Raw genomic sequence first — 18,105 nt, forward strand, 5'->3', positions numbered from 1 at the left:
GACTTACAAAAACAAACAGTGTTTTATATGTTTAAATGAACGAACTTCCATATATCCATTTATCTTTTAACACTCATGCCTATAACCTAAAGTAGCTTTCTTTTATGTTATTTTGAAACTACTACATCGTCTTAAAGCCGAGTTCAGTTAATATCGACTTCCTTCTTGTGTCCCAGTATTATGATAGCAAATGCTTTTTTTCTGCAATTATCTGGATTCCAGGAACAATGACAGCTGAATAACGAATATATCAGGATACAATACCTCTGATTGCACGATGGCATCTTCGATTCGTAACTTTGTGATCGCAAAAAATGTCAAAATTGATAATGCATTCATTTTAGGGTTGAATGATATTTTCTTCGAGTTTATCGTGGTATAAACCGACAGTTGCCGAATCACATAGCAAATAAAGCCCGATTTGTTCGTCACTAGTCTTAAATAAAAACAATAAAGTCTTGTTCCTAAATAATTGATAATAAAAGACAAAGATGTTCTTATCTTTTCAACTTAATGAACACCAAGAGCTCCAAATATAAATTAATCTTGCAAAATAAACGTTATTTCCTCAATAAGAGGTCATATTAATGTCAGTTCATGTGACTCGATATTATGATGGCGTAAGTTTCTTCAAGCGATTTCGGTTTAAAGAGAACCTCGCTGCAGGCACGTTAGGATACTAAAGTCTCACGTGTCATGCGCTAAAAGAATATAATAGGACATGATCACATGATCACGTTACTTCTAGTGTCACCGTAAATACATACGTAAGTGGACTCACAGTGTCATTTGCTGAGTTTTAGTTAACCTCAAAGTCTTAGTTTCAGAAGACTTCTTAGACAGCTTTTCATACATTTTCATTGCAAAATACTTTTTAAAGAAAGCATACACACTTTATGGGATGTGCCGTTTTTAAAGTTATCTTAATTATATTTGTCTGATAAAGTACAGTGCATATAAATGTGTGCTTAGGAATATTATTTCTTTTATTATAATAAATTTGGTAAAGCGTTCAAGTTGTATCTGACCTTCCTGTGATATTTATTTCACTAATAGCGTAGAATGATGTCTTGTTGCTGCAGTTTCCATTTAGTTGTATGTTAACCGCATCAGCCAAAAGAGTGTTGTAGCTTGTCCTGTTTGTCAGGTCAGTTCCATTCGATAGGTCGTAAATAAATGTTCCCCTGAAAGAAAGTCAATGAAATCTACACTGATAATGAATACATACCGCATATATAAGAATTTTGTTATTTCACAACAAGCAATGAACGAAAGACACTGAGGAATAATATAATTTTTCTTCTTTACATTATGATTTCCAGTGATCTGATTGGTATGGATCTTTTGAATAGTTTGTGTTTTACATTTTGTATGTACCACAAATGCAATTTAGTCCTGCCAAATGACACTACCTTTCCGAGATTTGCAAAAAATCATTAATATAGAATTATCAAACTACAGTAACTCGTTATTAGTTTATATCGCGCACGATGGCAGTATAATCGAAACTTGCATGTTATGCTTACTTCAGAAGTATGGTGTTTATAATAAAATAAATTAAGTGAATGATAACCAAATACATGTTTCGACGTAAAAGTCAATTGTGGAGGGCTTCTCTGTAAACTCAGTGTTAACCATCCGTAGATAAGAAACTCGCATCCATAATTTGAATCTATTTTCATTGCGTCGTTACCAAATACGAACGTTTAAACGTATGTCTCTCACAAACGTTAAAAATGAGAATGCGGAAGTGACGTCTTACTTTAACAAAGAATTTGCTAACGTTGCGGGTATAGTGCAGGAAAGTTGTAATTGGTTATTAAATAGCGAGCTTGTGGAAATTAAATAAATATAAAGGTCTAATCCTAAACATAGACTCATAATGATCATTGCTAGATTGTGAGAAAGAAAAATAAACAGATAATGATTATTTGAAGGAATTAAGAACATAATGAGCATTCAACTGCTGAATTCGACCTTGGCTTAGATGTTCACTTTTACCTAGCATTATCCATATTCAGAAAATAAGTGTAGGTAGCTGGGGCTAAGCATATATATATATATATATATATATATATATATATATATATATATATATATATATATATATATATATATATATATATACTGCGCAGCTGCGTCATCGGTCAATCTACATTATAGATATGTATGTACTATTTGGCATTCAATATTTAAAAATGTGTATGAGACATTCGACTTAATTTAATATGCAGTCACAGGCAAGTGATTTTTTTGTCCTTACTTCTCAAATGTAAAATAAGTCCTGGACCAGTAACTGACCTTTTCGCTTTCTTCTTACAATCTGTTTCCTGAAGAGATACTATACTTCCAAGCAAATGTCAGAGCAATATTTACAGACTAACAGTAATTAATTCCACTTAAGCGAAAGCAGAAAGCTCATTCGTCTACAGTACAATCAAAGTTTTTATTCGCATGTTTTCAATTGATACAAAACAATGTTTGATGAATTGAACGTAAAAGTATAATTTAAGCATAAAATTAAGAAATCAAACACTTTCTAATACCGAGACTAGATTTTTGATATGCATTAGGATATATTTTAATCAGAACATTTTAAACAATATTATAGTATTAATCTGTTTTCTTCACTTTATTTTCTGTTTCAACAGTCGCAAGAATTTAAAAAGTAAACTTAAATTTCTCATTGTGCCCCAGCGATCTCGTTATCACTCTAACCAGTGGTTCTCGACCTTTTTGGGCAGACACTGTAAATAATAGTTTTTCTGTGCCACTGCCATCTTAAACAATTAATGGCAACCTACCCCGACAATCAAATAAACTTGTTCTTCTTTATAATGCGTCAACCTTTATGCTGCAAATGTTTGTCAATGTTATCTTCAGATTTAGTAAACAAATTCGATTCCTCGCTAATGTTAATTGAACATGTTTAAATCCCACTACTTAAACTTGCTCCTTAAAAAATATAGTTCAGCAGAGATATATTTGATCTGAAATGGATTTTTAGCTATGTTTGGTATTTCATATGAGTGACATTGTTGAATGTCTCTTGGGAATTAAACATGTGGTAATGACTTTAATCTAACCAGGATTTAATTATTATTTTTTTCTTACTTTGTCTGGATTTTTAAAGATTTAAATAGAAAATTTATGTGGCAAAGTACTCTCTTTCTATTATGTTTAATGTCACTTTGAACACAATCATTATTTGAGAAATTTGTGTTAAATATTATGTCCAATGTAATTTTGTTCATTTTAACGAGCTCAAATGTCTCGGACTAGATACCGAGAAATACACAGAAACTTCCCTTCTCTACTTATGACACTCTCACATTTTCCTCATAGCAAAAATCCGTCATTTTCACCAAATTTAAACGCATCTCTTAATATTACAAGAGTATATTGTATTTTTGAATAATTCAAAATTTACAGTGATAAATCATTCTGGATTTTACTTTAGAGTGATGAACATATTGCATAGAGCATTGAACAATCTTTTACGAAGAGATTTGCCTCGTAAACCCGAAGTCAATCTGTTTCCAAACCCGACAAAGAGAGAGAGAGAAAAGAAAGGAAGTTCAATCCTCTTGAAAGAGGTGTCACTTGATGATGTTGTAAATACAGCTACATGTTGGGGAATCTTGGCATGCTAGGGTACTCAGGATCGACTGTAAAGACAAAAGTCTGTTTGAGCTTCTGGCCAGCAAAACTTTATTGAAATACTCAACATATAAACTTACATTTCAATATCAAACTACAACAAGCTCAATTTGCGCATATAAGAAATACATATAAAACTACGATATTCTTTCACTTACCAACATCATACTTGTATAATATCTGCCGTTTAGAATGTAATACAGATAATTAAATGTCGAATAAATTCACGATAGCAAAAGAATCTAAAATTCAATAATTCAGACTAATACCGTAATTGAAATATATTTTACTGGATTTATTCTAAAATGTCAACATATTAAAATCTATTATTTAAAGAGTATTTTATTTCTAAATTAACTATTACTGAGTATGAAGTTGGTAGCGAACGTTGCTTTTACTATACTCAATAATGTAATTATAAGTAAATATAACTTCTTCAAACAATTAAACTTTCCGATACATTATATTAAAGAATAGCAAAGAAATATTAAAATATTCTAATGTTTAAACATACTGATGTTAGGTTAACATCTTAACGCTAAAAATTCTTATAACACTAAAAAGTCTTATACTATGAAAAATTGTACATAGACCATAATCTTACCTGTAAAGACAAAAGTATGTTTGAGCTTCTGGCCAGCAAACTGGTGTCAGCCCGTGGCTGGGGCTTTATATACCAGATTATTAAGACAACGCCAAATATGGCGCGCGCCTAGCTCTTTGCGATGGCCAGAATCTCAAAGTGAGGCTTCGTAGTCTGTTACAGATTGTTGTCTAGATCTATGTCCATTATTACGTAGGTACTTCTGCAAGATCAGCACATTTGCCCTCTATAGGAATCTTTGGAATCTGTCTAGTTCATCTATTTACGTAACCTAATGAATGTACTTTTTTCCTGAGTCTGAGATACAAGCAATGTGTGTATAAGACGGTTCGTACTTGATCATAATAGCGTAATCATTGTTGAATAGTAGTATATAATTGTAACAAGAAATAAATGGATTCAATCTCAATATATTTTAACAGAAAATTACTTTCAATATAATTTATCAACTTACTTTTAATACAATTTAATCAAAACTTACTCTTAATACAATTTAGAGGAATTTTCAATCTTGTTATTTGTACTAAAAAATTCTGTCCTAATAAAGCTAACGATTTTAAGCTCGTTCATGATGAATGTAAACTTGTTGAGAAATAAAAATAAATTGATTCATCTCTAATTTAAATTTACTCAGAATATCCATGAGAGAAAAAGAGAGAGAGAGAGAGCTTCTTGAATAGATACAGAGTTTACTAGTGATGACTGCCTTTGTGTGTGATTGAAATAAAGATATAGAGTTATTGATCGTTACGCCTGTGAATTTGTGTAAGTTCTCTGTTTCCTTGGGTGATTGATATGTTTTAACCCCTTTCCGTCTGTACTGTCATCAGTCCCTTGTTCTATTTTCTCCCCTTTTAGGTTTTCTATTTTATTTTCCATGTTGCTCATATGAAAAGAGCGTGTCTTAGCTACTCTCTCTTTTCAACCTCAGGTAACAAGCATACCGATTATCATTTCCACTTAATTAAAAATAAACTTTCAGATATGTTTTTGTCAAAACCTTGATATATTTCGATGTTTTCTTACCAGAATTTAATGATCGCTGAGATTTTTTACAATCAGTACCAAGAAACTGTGAATATAATACCCAAGACTTCAGACACCGATATGTTAGATATATTTTAGCTTAAAGGAGACTAGAAATCAAAATTTTCCTTTTACGTATGTAATTCTCTACAGATTTTAATTCGACTGCAATGTTTATAAATGAAATATCGTAAGCGGGTAGTGATTATATTGCGTGGAAGATACCACGATTCCGTAAATTGCCGAGTTTTTCCGAGTTTTAATGAGACGACAGATCACGTGGTACCGTGACGCTATACTAGCGAGTCCTCGAATACAAACATAAACATTGGCGACCGAGGCAGACAGGAGACCACATTTGGGTTGCACATTCAAAAGTTGAATCTGCAGTCTGATATAATAGTATATGTACTGTACTGATAAGTACTAAAAGAAATTTGTTAGGCACAGGCCCCGGGCTGGTGACTTAAATAAAGTCCTGAATGAAATTCCACAAGCCCGGACAGTTCATACCTGTCAACTCTCAAGCCGGGAGAAAAACCTCCCGATTTTGGGGGTATTTCCTCATCTACATCCCGATCTCGTAATATCTCTCAATTTTGCGCAGCGAAGTCCCGATTATTACATTATGTCTGTCAATTTTCATTTGTCAGAAGAAAAACCCAACCCCAAACCATTTTTAAATATAACGTATGCAATCCACAGTCTAAACTGCCACATTGCTGACATCGTAGCGATATGACTGAAAAATTGTTAAAGCTACGTTAAAAATTCAAATCACACGCACACACGTCTAAACCCGGCACTGGACGAAATAATTAATATCATACAACAGTTTTTTTCTTTTTTTTTTCTTCTTCAGTAAATAGAACGTGAAGATTAAACATTATTCAAGTAAATTTCAGATTTTTTAAACAACTACAACAGTACTATAGTAAAAAAAAATAATAAAAAGAATAAAATTGTCACCAATTAGCTTAAATGAATGATCACGTTGAAATTTTCTCTGCAAACAAAATCGCATCTCCATTTCCGCCAAAGAAACTCGGCCAGTTAACACCTGACATTCCTCTACCGTATATGAAAAGTTTAATTACCATGATTAAATTACAAGGAATAAAACAAAATATACCATGCAGTATATGTGGCCCTAAAGAACTAATTCTGAATAAATATTTTAATCAGCAAACAGTGTTACATGCATTAAGACTTAAACCTAAGAAAATAAGGTGGGGCATAAAACTTGAGAAAAACAGTTGCCAGATGTACGGTAACTTGTGACTGCAGATTTGAACTGTTAAAATGAAGTCCATGGCATCGTAAGTAACAACAAAATAGGCATCGTTTATTTGGTAATCAATTGCTGGTGCTTATACGTACACACACTGTCGAACATGGTTTCTTGGAAGTATGTCCGAAGGGCAGTCCTTTTCACAAGATCAATGTAAGGATAAGGATTCTGTTCATTAGTCACACAGGCTTTATTGTTTGCGTACTTAAATCAAAACTTTAGCTATTTTGCAATTTAGCCAGAACTGACCAGAGTATGCAAAAGGGGCTTGTCATGGGGGAATAATAAGGCGTATCACAGCGAGAAAAGGTACGTCAAATGGGCGGTCGCACATTGGGGCAAGGGGGGGGTCAATAGTCCCCCTCCCCCCCCGTTCTATTGTCAGACAGTTAATGTGAAACTTTGACCTTTTTTTTTAATCGCTCCTTTTTAAACTGCCCAAGGAATAGTTTTATATCAGTTCCAGTTAATACAGATTACCGTTTATGCATACTACATGTATACAATGCATTTTTTTTTAAATTTAATTTTTATAAGATTACTGAAAATTGTGTTTTCTTGAAACACGACAGGTTTAGAATCTTATTTTTAGCAAAGCTTCGATTTGATTAAAATCAAATCTAAATTTCACCTACGACAGTGGTGATTTGATTTAGATTGTGCCGTGTTAAGGCATGTATGTCAACATCTTGAAAATACATTTACTCATTTCACCAGCGCGATCAAAGTTTCCTCAGGCAAACACTTTTTGTTTCGACAAGCCTGCCGGGCACATCACTTTGAACACAGGATGGGCCGGAACTAAAACCAGAAGGGGCCCAGGGTGTCGGGCTATCAGATTTGTTTTTAGCACTGCTGTTTTAGATAAAAGATATGTGGATTGATTGTTGCATTTTGTGGTCACTTACTCGTCCTTCTGCCCATTTTCGTAACTCACACGTTTAACGCTTTTCCCAGGATTTAAAATGTTCAAAGGTATGTCTGGAACAGCGCCAACTTTTAGTCTAGGCCTAGTATTTGCGTATCTTTGAGCTGCTATTTTTTCATGATCCCTCTCGTAACATTCCTTTGAGAAATGTAACGTGCACATAGTGCTGTATGGTGTTGCTTTGAAATCGACTCGTTTGTAATAATGTACCCATTCTTTCATGATGCCTTTATCTTTCGGAAAAAAAAATATGTTCAGAGGCTTTTCTTAATGTTCTATTACACCCGTAAGCAACGCAAAACGGTATTGTCTTTTACTCTGGCAACTCCCACTTGGGTTGCTGGAGTCGCTACTATGACGTCACATCCCGAAAGTAACCGAATAGGCGCGGAAATTTTGCATACGAGGTCACGGAAATTCAGCTCCTAGAAGATAGGCCAATATTTAAATATTGGCATTACAGTCGCAGATGATACTTCAGAATAAGGTTTTCTGCTATAGTACTTTTATTATTATTCTATATTTCCATTGGTTTCTGGTCTCCTTTAAGAGTGAACACAGTATAAGCCCGTTAAAAAACTGCCACACCTCCAGATTGTAACTTTTCCTCCTACAAGAGCATTATTTTCTTTAACCTATGCAGCATTTCTGTCTTGTACTTTGCTTGCATCACTCTCAACAATCATTCTTTTTCTGCAACTCATTTGGAATTATAGGTCTCACGGTATTAATTCAGTTAACATACTAAACCTACACAAACTACAAAATATTACAAATTCAGTAACTTTAAATTTCTGAGCGCTCATGATCAGATTTTTATTTATCAGTATAGATGCATCGTGTATGACAGCTTCTGTGTAGAGAAAAGTCGCGGTATTTTCTGGACCGACATGTGTTTCAAACATGTGATTTCGAACTTGCACAAAAGAGTTAGGAGCTAATTTCAATAATGAGTGTTCCAAATAGATATTGTTTAAGGACTGAAACTCTATCAATAAAGCAATGACTCTTTGATTTAAGTTACAACAAGGACAAGCTCTCAAAAGATTATTTTTACTAACAGATACTTTCACTATCAACCAATCCTGGCCAGCTAAACCCATTTATACTTTTAATTACACCCATTTCCAGAAACTGGTTCCCATTTTTCTTCACCATTCGTACCGCGTGTCCTCAAGCTCATCGCACTTTAGGAACTTAATGTTTAGCATATCACACGATGCTCTGACCCATGGGAGAGAAAATAAAAACAGTATCCGCTATCATATCTTGTATTTATTTGTTACACCATTATTGACTGTTACACGTATTTCTGTCTAATTGTCTATTTATGGACAAAAGTCTAATTAAGTAGGATTTATATTTGTTTCACTTTCAGTGATCTAAATTGCCATTAAGTGTTTATTATTAACATTTATAGACATGTTTCGTTTACCTAGACAAATAGTTATCAATGTCATTATTATCATCATACATCTAGAAACATGTATAATTTAACTATGCAAGCGATGCAACCTACTAATACACCAGATGAAGAAAACAAATAATATTCGTTTACCTAGACAAATAGTTATCAATCTCTAAACAATGTCATTGCTATCATCATACATCTAGAGACACGTATAAGTTAACTATTCAAGCGATGCGAAAACCTCTTAATGTACCAGATGAAGAAAACAAGAAATACAGATTCAACAACCAGAGTTTAAAAAGAAGTAGAGGGAAATTTAGAAAAGCACACAAAAAGTTCAATTGAGGAAGCTTACGATCTATTTTGAAATGAAATTTGTATCAAAATAGACTAAGGACAAGGAAGACTGAATACATGAATAGTCACAGCGAAAACTGATCATACTGTTTCGAAAATATTGGAAGAGGAATGGACTAATATTTTATATCTTAACTTGCAAAAATAATCTCATGCTGGGTGTACGATACGGACATTTTAGGAGTGCGATACATAATAACAGGTTGGAACATATGTATCGAACGACAGATCATCCAAGTAAGATTAAATGGGTATGTAATATAGTATAGTATTCTATAGTACAGTATAGTTTAGTACGGTATAGTAAGGTATGGTAGAGTATAGTACAGTATAGTATGTTACAGTATGGTACAACTTTATTATAGATGATACATTTGTAAACATTCTTGGATGAATCTGATTAGATATAATAGAGCCAAATATGCATTTATTCTTACCCCAGACGTTTACACGGCAGGGAGGAATTACATCCACATGTATTGTGCATGGAGAGTTTACCATTATATGTCAAACTAAGCACCAGTTCAGACGGGTTTGTGTCGAACAAAAAGGTTATTTCTATAGACATTAGCTGAAACAAACAACATAAAATGACAGTGAGTTTCAAAGGAAATATATAAACTTAAATATTCATGCGATGTACATGGAATTTTCTAATAGTTGCGAGCATTTGCTCTTAAAATACGTAACAGGAAAGACTGAAAAGCAACATGCTTTGTAAAATTCAACAAATAATCTTGAATATGAAGTGAAAATGAAAGAAAAAACTTAAAGCATAAATTTGATCCTTGATCGGATTGGGTAGATTTGGGAAGACCAAATTGTGCAATAAAATTTATCAAAGCTTTTAGTATTGTTTTAGTTTTAATATTCCTCAAAAGAATTACATCTGGGAATATTGTAGACGCATACATTAAGGACAACAAATATTGGTTGCCTGATTTAGCCTTAGGTATAAGACCGACACAATCTTCCGTGATTCTGCTAAATGGTTCGTCAAATGCAGGAATTGGTTGCAGATGAACCTTATTTGTTTTCTGATTGGGTTGTTCGACCATTTTACAAGAATGACAAGCTCTACAATATTTACAAACATCGATTTTATTTTTTGGCCTATAAAAGTGATTCAAGATCTAGTCATACGTCTTATTGATCCATAAATGACCAGCTAAAGGAGTTTCATGGGACAAACAAAGAGTTTCCTGTCTGTATGGTTTTGGAACTACAATTGGATACCATCAGGTACGCCAATTGATCATTTTCTCATAAGGACCTTATTTGTAACAAAATAACAAACAGGTATTTATGTGGCTTCCGTTTCACTAATGGCCGTAACAAAGAGTGATCTCATGATCTTTTCCTTGTTCAACGACAAGTGATTGTCGTTTGTCACCCTGACCGGAAGAAAAAGAATGAGTAATTAAAAGAGGATCATGATCAGTGTGATCAATACCTTTTGATTGATCAAAACAGGAGTAAAAGTGACATAGTTAAAAGCCCGATCACTACATATGTAAGCTAAAAGAGTACTGTCCATAATAAAATCAGAATTGGGTTTGTTTGGCCCAAAAATGTATTTCTTTCAACACATGCCCGTGACCTTGACTTCTTTGGAATAGGCCTGTCTTGATTTTTTGTTGCTTGCTTTTCAATTTCTAGCAGTTAGAAATAACGTGCCCTTTATTCGTGCAGTAGGTACACTTAGAAAGAGAAAACGACTTCTGATCTGTCTTATCAGAAGCTTTATTTCTAAACATTGTGCCAGTTTGGAATTTAAAAGTGTTGGTATTTTTAGCTGTACTTCCATTTTCGAAATGTCTAACCTCTCCTGGGTAGGATTCAAAACAAAGTTCCCTGCTTTAGACGATATTGCAAAAGCTCTTTGATTTCACTAAAATGTAAACTTATACCTGGGACTTAGAAAATTTCAAAATAAGCTGAATTTAAATTTCAAAAGCAAACATTTCCTGAACTATTTTAGAGAAATTCGTATTCCAACGAGGAGCTTCCAATTTTCTGTTACGAGTTTATGCTGTTAAAATTGATAACAGAAAAAAGTGAAAAGCAACATGCTTTGTAAAATTTAACAAATAGTTTATTTTCGTAGAATACAAAGTGAAAATGAAAAAAAATTAACTTACGGTATCGCGAATTAAATCCCAAAATGATCCTAGTATTAGAGGCACAAGTCCTAATAATTGAATGTTCTGAATAAACTTAAATAGAGATCCAATTTAAGTCCAACGCTGAAGCGTTGATGTGCATGTGATGACCTAAATCATGGTGATATGCCAACAGTCTTTTGTCAAAACACGGTAGAATAATTTCAGGTTTGACTTCGCTATTAATCCAAATCTTTTTTCCATGGATGTTACCAAAGCTCTTTTGTATTTCTACAGAAAAATCACTGGAATAATAGGACGAAATAAATTCCATCCCTAAGGAACTTCTAGACAACAATACAGTAATACAAATTGATTCCGCTAAATCTTAAGCACGAATGAATATTTTTTCCAGTAACAAGATTATATAGACTTGTACATGACCTCAAGTTGCAATTCATATTTTCTAACAAAACCTACCTAATGAAAAACAACCCTCCAGAATGTTCTTAACGTCTGCAAAAATATATTACCTGTAATTAGCTGTCTGTTATTAAAGTTATGCTATATAACCTGGACAATGTCGGATACACCAGCTAAATTGTAGAGGTATACCAATAACCTAGACCCAGACGCAAATAATAATATTTACTTCTATTAATAATGATCTTGATAATGACCTATACACATAGAGAATGTTTTAGATGTGTGTCATGTAGGAAATAGGGTTGATTTTGGTCAATGTTAAGTCTAACAAAAGTATTACATTAAAATAGCATCATGAAATTAAACATTAAAAAAGTACAAATAACAAACAATGCAAATTCAATGTACCTAACACAATTTGTTTTTGAAATATGATACAATTTGTGCGAATTTTTAAATTAAATAAATTCATTTCAAATTTACTGCTTTTACAGATTACTCATATACTGATTAATAAGAAGGAGAGATAAAAGATTATTTAAACTGTATACATTCGATGTTACTAGATATTACTTGAACACTGCAAAATTGATTTTAGTGACGCTATCCTATACAAATAGAGGGTAGAAATTCATGGAAAACTATTTAATACAGTAAAAATGCGGATGCATATACTATGATCAAACCTACAGAGAAAAAAGACTTCATAATATGTTGCAATTTACATTATTTAACCGTATTATAACGGTCTCTCTCGCCTGAAAGGAATTATCTTCTGAGTTAACTGTGGCAACTGCTGTGTTCTGCTGTGAAAACGAAATTATTCGTTCCCCTTTGAAGCTAATGTTAACCAAACATAAGTTTGATCTGTGAATAAAGTCACAGTGAAATATAAATATTCCAAAATGAGTACAAAAAACCTCTATTCTAACGGTGATTATTCTATTTTTTCTTCTTTTCATTGCTTTAAGACTATGTTACGATTCTAAGCTTTGAAGGGTGACTTAAATTTATAAATAGCATTATTAAATCCCCGCAAACAATGTTTGTATTTCAGGCATATTAAGCTGAATGATATTACAATCGTTTGGGACTTTACTATACGAGTCTAAACTTTTCTTAAGTTACAGTCACTCCACACATACCTTCTAACTTGTAGATTCAGAAATGCATATTAAATAATATTTGTTCATTTTCTCAGCAATAAGATCTTCAAGAATAGCGCATGTGCGTGAATAACTTATCAAGGGATTTAAAGAGGTTCGTGAGTCTGTTTTATGGTACAAACAAATAATATGCAAATTTCCATTACTTCTTATAAAAACAACATAATGCAAATGTGGATAGGGAATTTCTCGTCATCATTCTTGAAAATCAAAAGAGGAATGACAACGATAAAATTACACTTTAAGAATAGTCTCCTGTATGTCAACTCTCACCTGAAATACGTTCTTCAAATCAAGCGTAATAGTTGCAGATTGTGTTGTCGCCGATTTCCAGTACGTGTTTTCGTCACCATCAGCAGCAAATTCAACAGGATGGTTAGTATTGTTATTAAGTCGATACACAGGTTTATTTATGTAATCCGTGCAGAATATGCCATAGTTAAGCGGACCAGGAAGCACTGTTGGAGAGTCTCTTGGACACAAGCATTTATCTTGAAGGGCTAGAGTTGGCTCTAAGGTTCCATTGTACAGTTTCTTGATTTCTCTGAAAAAATACTAGATACTAGTATTTTACAATTAGTCATGGCCAACGTGTATAAAGTTTGATATATAAGACCTGTAAATTTACAACAGTGCGCAGTCTGTGGTGCGTGCATACCAACGACATAACAATATATTTCCCTTCAGGAGTAGTTTGATTTTCAATTGTAAAAAGGCGAATTGAATGTCCTCGTGCAAGAGAAACAAACAGCGTGAATGAGATCAGGAACATTAAAATCATTCTAATTACATTAATGTACCGTTGTATTCCTTCTAACTTTTGTATCAAGTAAAAGCTGCCCGATAAAATAGTTCAAAAACGTTTAAACATAAGGTGATTCAATTTATCAATCATTACGGAGTTAACCTAAAATCATTTTATTCGCCCTTTGCCACAATGTATTTTGCCATTTTGGCTATCGCTAACATAGCTCGAGAGTACGAAACATGAATCAGATTTTTTTTTTAAAAAGCCCATCACATATATGATATAAGCAATATTTCCAAATGAGAACAAAGACTAACCTGTCATTCAGGGAATGGTTGTATATACGAACATCAACCATCTCCACATACGCAGAAGAATCTTAAAATAAACAAATTTATCACTGAAGACCCAATACACGAAAATCTAAACAACAAAACAAAACAAATGATGTATTTTTTCATTTGTTTAGGTCTCAATTTTTCTAATGGACGAATCATCACCTAATATATTTCTCAGACGTTGAATATGTTATAGTTTTACCATTTAATGTCAAGTTTACAACGCGTTTTGCGACTTACAGCTAGCTGCGTTATTAGTCGTTACAAACATTTCCCAGATGTGCGTCTCAGTCAACGAACATGACATTGTTTTTTTGTGTATTTATACCATTGACGCGAATGAAAGAGATAATTAACATTTGACTTCGACATACAACCCTTGAGAGGGACCAGTTATACACTTCCCCTCTTTAGTTTAAATATCAGCCGAGATGAGGAGCAAATAAACCCTTTCATACAAAATAAACATAGGTAATGTTTGAATATGAGAAATTAACTGTTTCAATAAAAATGATATTTCAGTAGAAAATATGTTGACATCAAACCAGTTTCTGAGGCATGTACCTACGAAATGTATGTTGAACCCAATAATGTATTACATACATACATACATAAATACATACGCACACATACATAGATGCATACATACATACTTAAGTAAGTAGTATGTAGTACGTTCTTATGTAGGTATGTATGTATGCGTGTATGTATGTATGTATGTATGTATGTATGTATGTATGTATGTATGTATGTATGTATATATGTATGTATGTGTGTGAGTGTGAGTGTATGTGTCTGTGTGTGTGTATGTATGTATGTATGTATGTATCTTACTTGTTTGCGGTCCAAACAATATGCATATATTCTTTGAGATACTTGGCACCACTCCGACGAACCTGTTCGTGCCATTAATGTTAAGGTAAACTGTTTTTTGAACCGTCATCTGTGGATTTGAAGAAGTAAAATGAATTTAAATTTGGTACAAATAATAGACAGGAGAATTATCAATAGATATGTAGACTGGACAGGCTTGATGGTCTATACTACTTACAGAGTAGCAGACATATCTGTTATTTACAAAACACCGAACTTAAGTATGCAAGAACAAAAACCTGTGTAAGCTAACAGCCCTATACCGCCTAATTAAGAAAATATAACATTTCAAATGTATTACAAAAACAAACTTGAAAACGGTTCACACATTTCTTCTGCACACAATTAACATTCAAAATTCAATGAGGTGGTAGACACGAGAAATTGTCGACTTACACTATATAATTTAATTTTAAAAGTGAAGTATCTTGGAGAGTTAACTGATGTATAATTTTTCACTCTTTAGTAAATAATTTGTGTCGCCTGCTTTGCATAAAAAAGCTATAAAATGTTTAAGGCTGAGATACTGCAATAGTCACAAAGGAATATGTATGACTATTTTATTTTTTTAATTAATGAGATTCTGGAATAACTAGGTTCTGTAATGACCAAGGACTTTAAAAAGATTAAAACCTTCTTCACATACGTGACTGTGCATGACTTTCTAACATTTTACCCGTCTATAGGATAAACTTTTTGCATCTTGTTGATGCTGTTTGTGGCTAATCTTTATCTTGATTATACATGTTCCTGTGAATAATGTTAATTTAACTGCAACCTTTAATTTTCAAAGGTTTGCCCCTGATAATAACTATAAGAATTATTTTCTCTTGGATAGGAATTGACGGTAATCAATATAAGAGCAAATATTAACTGATCAGTGCTGTTGCCAACACAATCGATACGAAAGCCATATGCTATATTTTTATTGATTCCATTCTTACATGATTCGCAGCTTATTCAACGTTTATTTTGTAGAATAATATACCAGGTAGTCTTTGCTTTTAAATGATACTTAAGCCATCAAGCTGCTATCGGAAGCAATTGCAACTATATCTTTTTTCGAACTCTCCAAAAATATTGTAGAGAGCCATTTTCCAGTAACGAATAAAGACTCTTTTGAAAACTCATCACAATTTTGTTGTGAATAAGAAATTGGTGGAAAAAGGCTAAGTTAGATTCACAGAAACATTGAAATAAACAAAACCTTCTTTCCTTAATATAGCATATTACATGATGCAACTCTATATAAAACAAGAGAACAAACTTTGAATCTCAGCTTAAAGTCAAGGAGGGATTAGTATTAGTATTTGACTCTTATGTATACTTAATTTGCAATTTTGTTAGTTATTTTTTTTCTTAATTTGTCTTTAAACTTCATTTAGTGCTATTCATTATGCAACAATGTATGTTTGAATTGACTTTGTCCAAAATCAAGTCCATTCTCTAATTGACCTGTATTATTAAGCTTTTTAAAAAAACAATTCTGCAGACAACTAATACATAGCAAATATTGTATCTTTGTGTACGGGGAAAGTACATTGTGTTTATAACTAAAATTTTATCTAGTAAACATTAAGATGCTTCTAGAATGTTATTTTCCATTAGGTGTTAACATTTTGTAAAACAATGCTAATAGGTCAAGTAAAGGACTATATAATTTTGTTTTTCTATATTTTCTTTGTTCTCATTTTAAGGTCTTACTGGAACCAGTTGAATTATTATTGTGTCTGGAATTTTATTTATTCAAATGATTCATTCACTTGACACACAAAGTGCTCTTAAAAACGTTCTTGGAAATAGAGACTTGAATTTATAGTGAAGTTTCAAACAAGAATATATTTTTGTGTTGTGTTATTGTGATCCAACAAAGGAATGGTGGCATATCATCACTACACGGGCTAGAACAAAGGCACATGAATACTTTGGTTGTTGGATTCTATTTGGATTTCCAATAAAGTTTATTCAGAATTTTAATTATTGGACTTGTGTTTGTAATTCTGAGATTGTTTTGGATATAATTTGCAATATCATAAGAACCATTTCTAAATTTACTTACCGTATTCTATGAAAATAAATTATTTGTTCAATGTAACAATGCTTGTTATTTCACACCCTTTTCTATTACTTGTTTTAAGACCAAACCAAAACAGTACCATCGTAGAGTTGCTTGTGGGACTTGGAATTGTACTGCAATATTATTATATTAAGAATATATCAGCTCAACAGTAAGTAATCTTTTGAATCGGTTTTTAAGCATTGGAAGACAATAATACTACATATGACTATTGGGACCATCACATATTGTAGTTAAAGGCTCTAACAGGTATATTGGTTCGTGTGTTGCAGCTCTCACATTCGTTTTGTGGTATATTATAGAATATTAATAAAATTTTGTGGGACACGTGGTATCGATGTTAGGCATATTACTCCAATTGTCTGGGCACCTTTATGACCTACTTGTGTTGCTATGACGTCATTTGAGTTCCAAGATGACCAATACCATACTGAATATATAGAGGATATTTGCTTGAAACGAGTGAATAACGGATATATTTCATCGAGTGGGTGAAAAACTCAGTATTTTCACGAGTGGCGTAGCCACGAGTGAAAATGCTAGAGTTTTTCACCCACGAGATGAAATGTATCCGTTATTCACTCGTTTCAAGCAAATATTCTTTTTATTTTATGCTCACATACGTTGGCTACCTAAAGTTTGTGACACAGTGAATGAGAAGATTTCTTACGGTAATGTCAGCTGTTTACCGTACATGTTCTGCTGTGCTATGTGTACATGCGCACAAAATTAGTTCCACATCAGATTGATGAAAATTAGCTGATATTTCCAGAATAACAAACTACAAGTTTCAAGGATAACAGACAGGGATTATTAATCTGCTAATTATTAACTATTAATTTGCTAAGGTGCAAAATCAAAGGGAGGTAAGTATGTTCTGACCCCAAAAAGTAGTTCCGGTAGTGAAAAAATATTGTTATTTTTTCACTGCAGTGAAATATCAATAATATTTTAATAAGAAAATCAAGTAATTCACTGCTTAGCATAAAATAAATAGTATTAATGGATGGCATTAGCAGAATGACGTATTAATACCATGCCATTCAGTTTGTTGTACCATTAGGACTTAGAACCGTTTTGCTCCTCTGACAGCTGCTA

At 32.8% G+C, this 18,105-nt stretch overlaps 1 protein-coding gene across 3 annotated transcripts in view; it reads right to left on the reverse strand.

The window, feature by feature from the left end:
* The window catches only part of LOC149770157 (hepatocyte growth factor receptor-like), a 77,904-nt gene that overhangs the window by 34,206 nt on the left and 25,593 nt on the right, over positions 1 to 18,105 (reverse strand). For 2 of the 3 annotated variants that reach the window (XM_089949319.1, XM_089949318.1), the window contains exons 4-8: positions 14,892 to 15,000; positions 14,037 to 14,097; positions 13,245 to 13,515; positions 9,715 to 9,848; positions 1,029 to 1,184 (exon numbers count right to left, since the gene is read on the reverse strand). In XM_089949319.1, the coding sequence (XP_089805445.1) occupies positions 1,029 to 1,184; positions 9,715 to 9,848; positions 13,245 to 13,515; positions 14,037 to 14,097; positions 14,892 to 15,000 (731 nt within the window). The remainder of the gene's footprint in view (positions 1 to 1,028; positions 1,185 to 9,714; positions 9,849 to 13,244; positions 13,516 to 14,036; positions 14,098 to 14,891; positions 15,001 to 18,105) is intronic. The other variant, XM_089949320.1, reaches the window with a different exon arrangement.

This window comes from Sinohyriopsis cumingii, unplaced genomic scaffold (genome assembly GCF_028554795.1).
Source record: "Sinohyriopsis cumingii isolate HCF-2022 unplaced genomic scaffold, ASM2855479v2 utg002596l, whole genome shotgun sequence".
NCBI classification, from domain to species: domain Eukaryota; kingdom Metazoa; phylum Mollusca; class Bivalvia; order Unionida; family Unionidae; genus Sinohyriopsis; species Sinohyriopsis cumingii.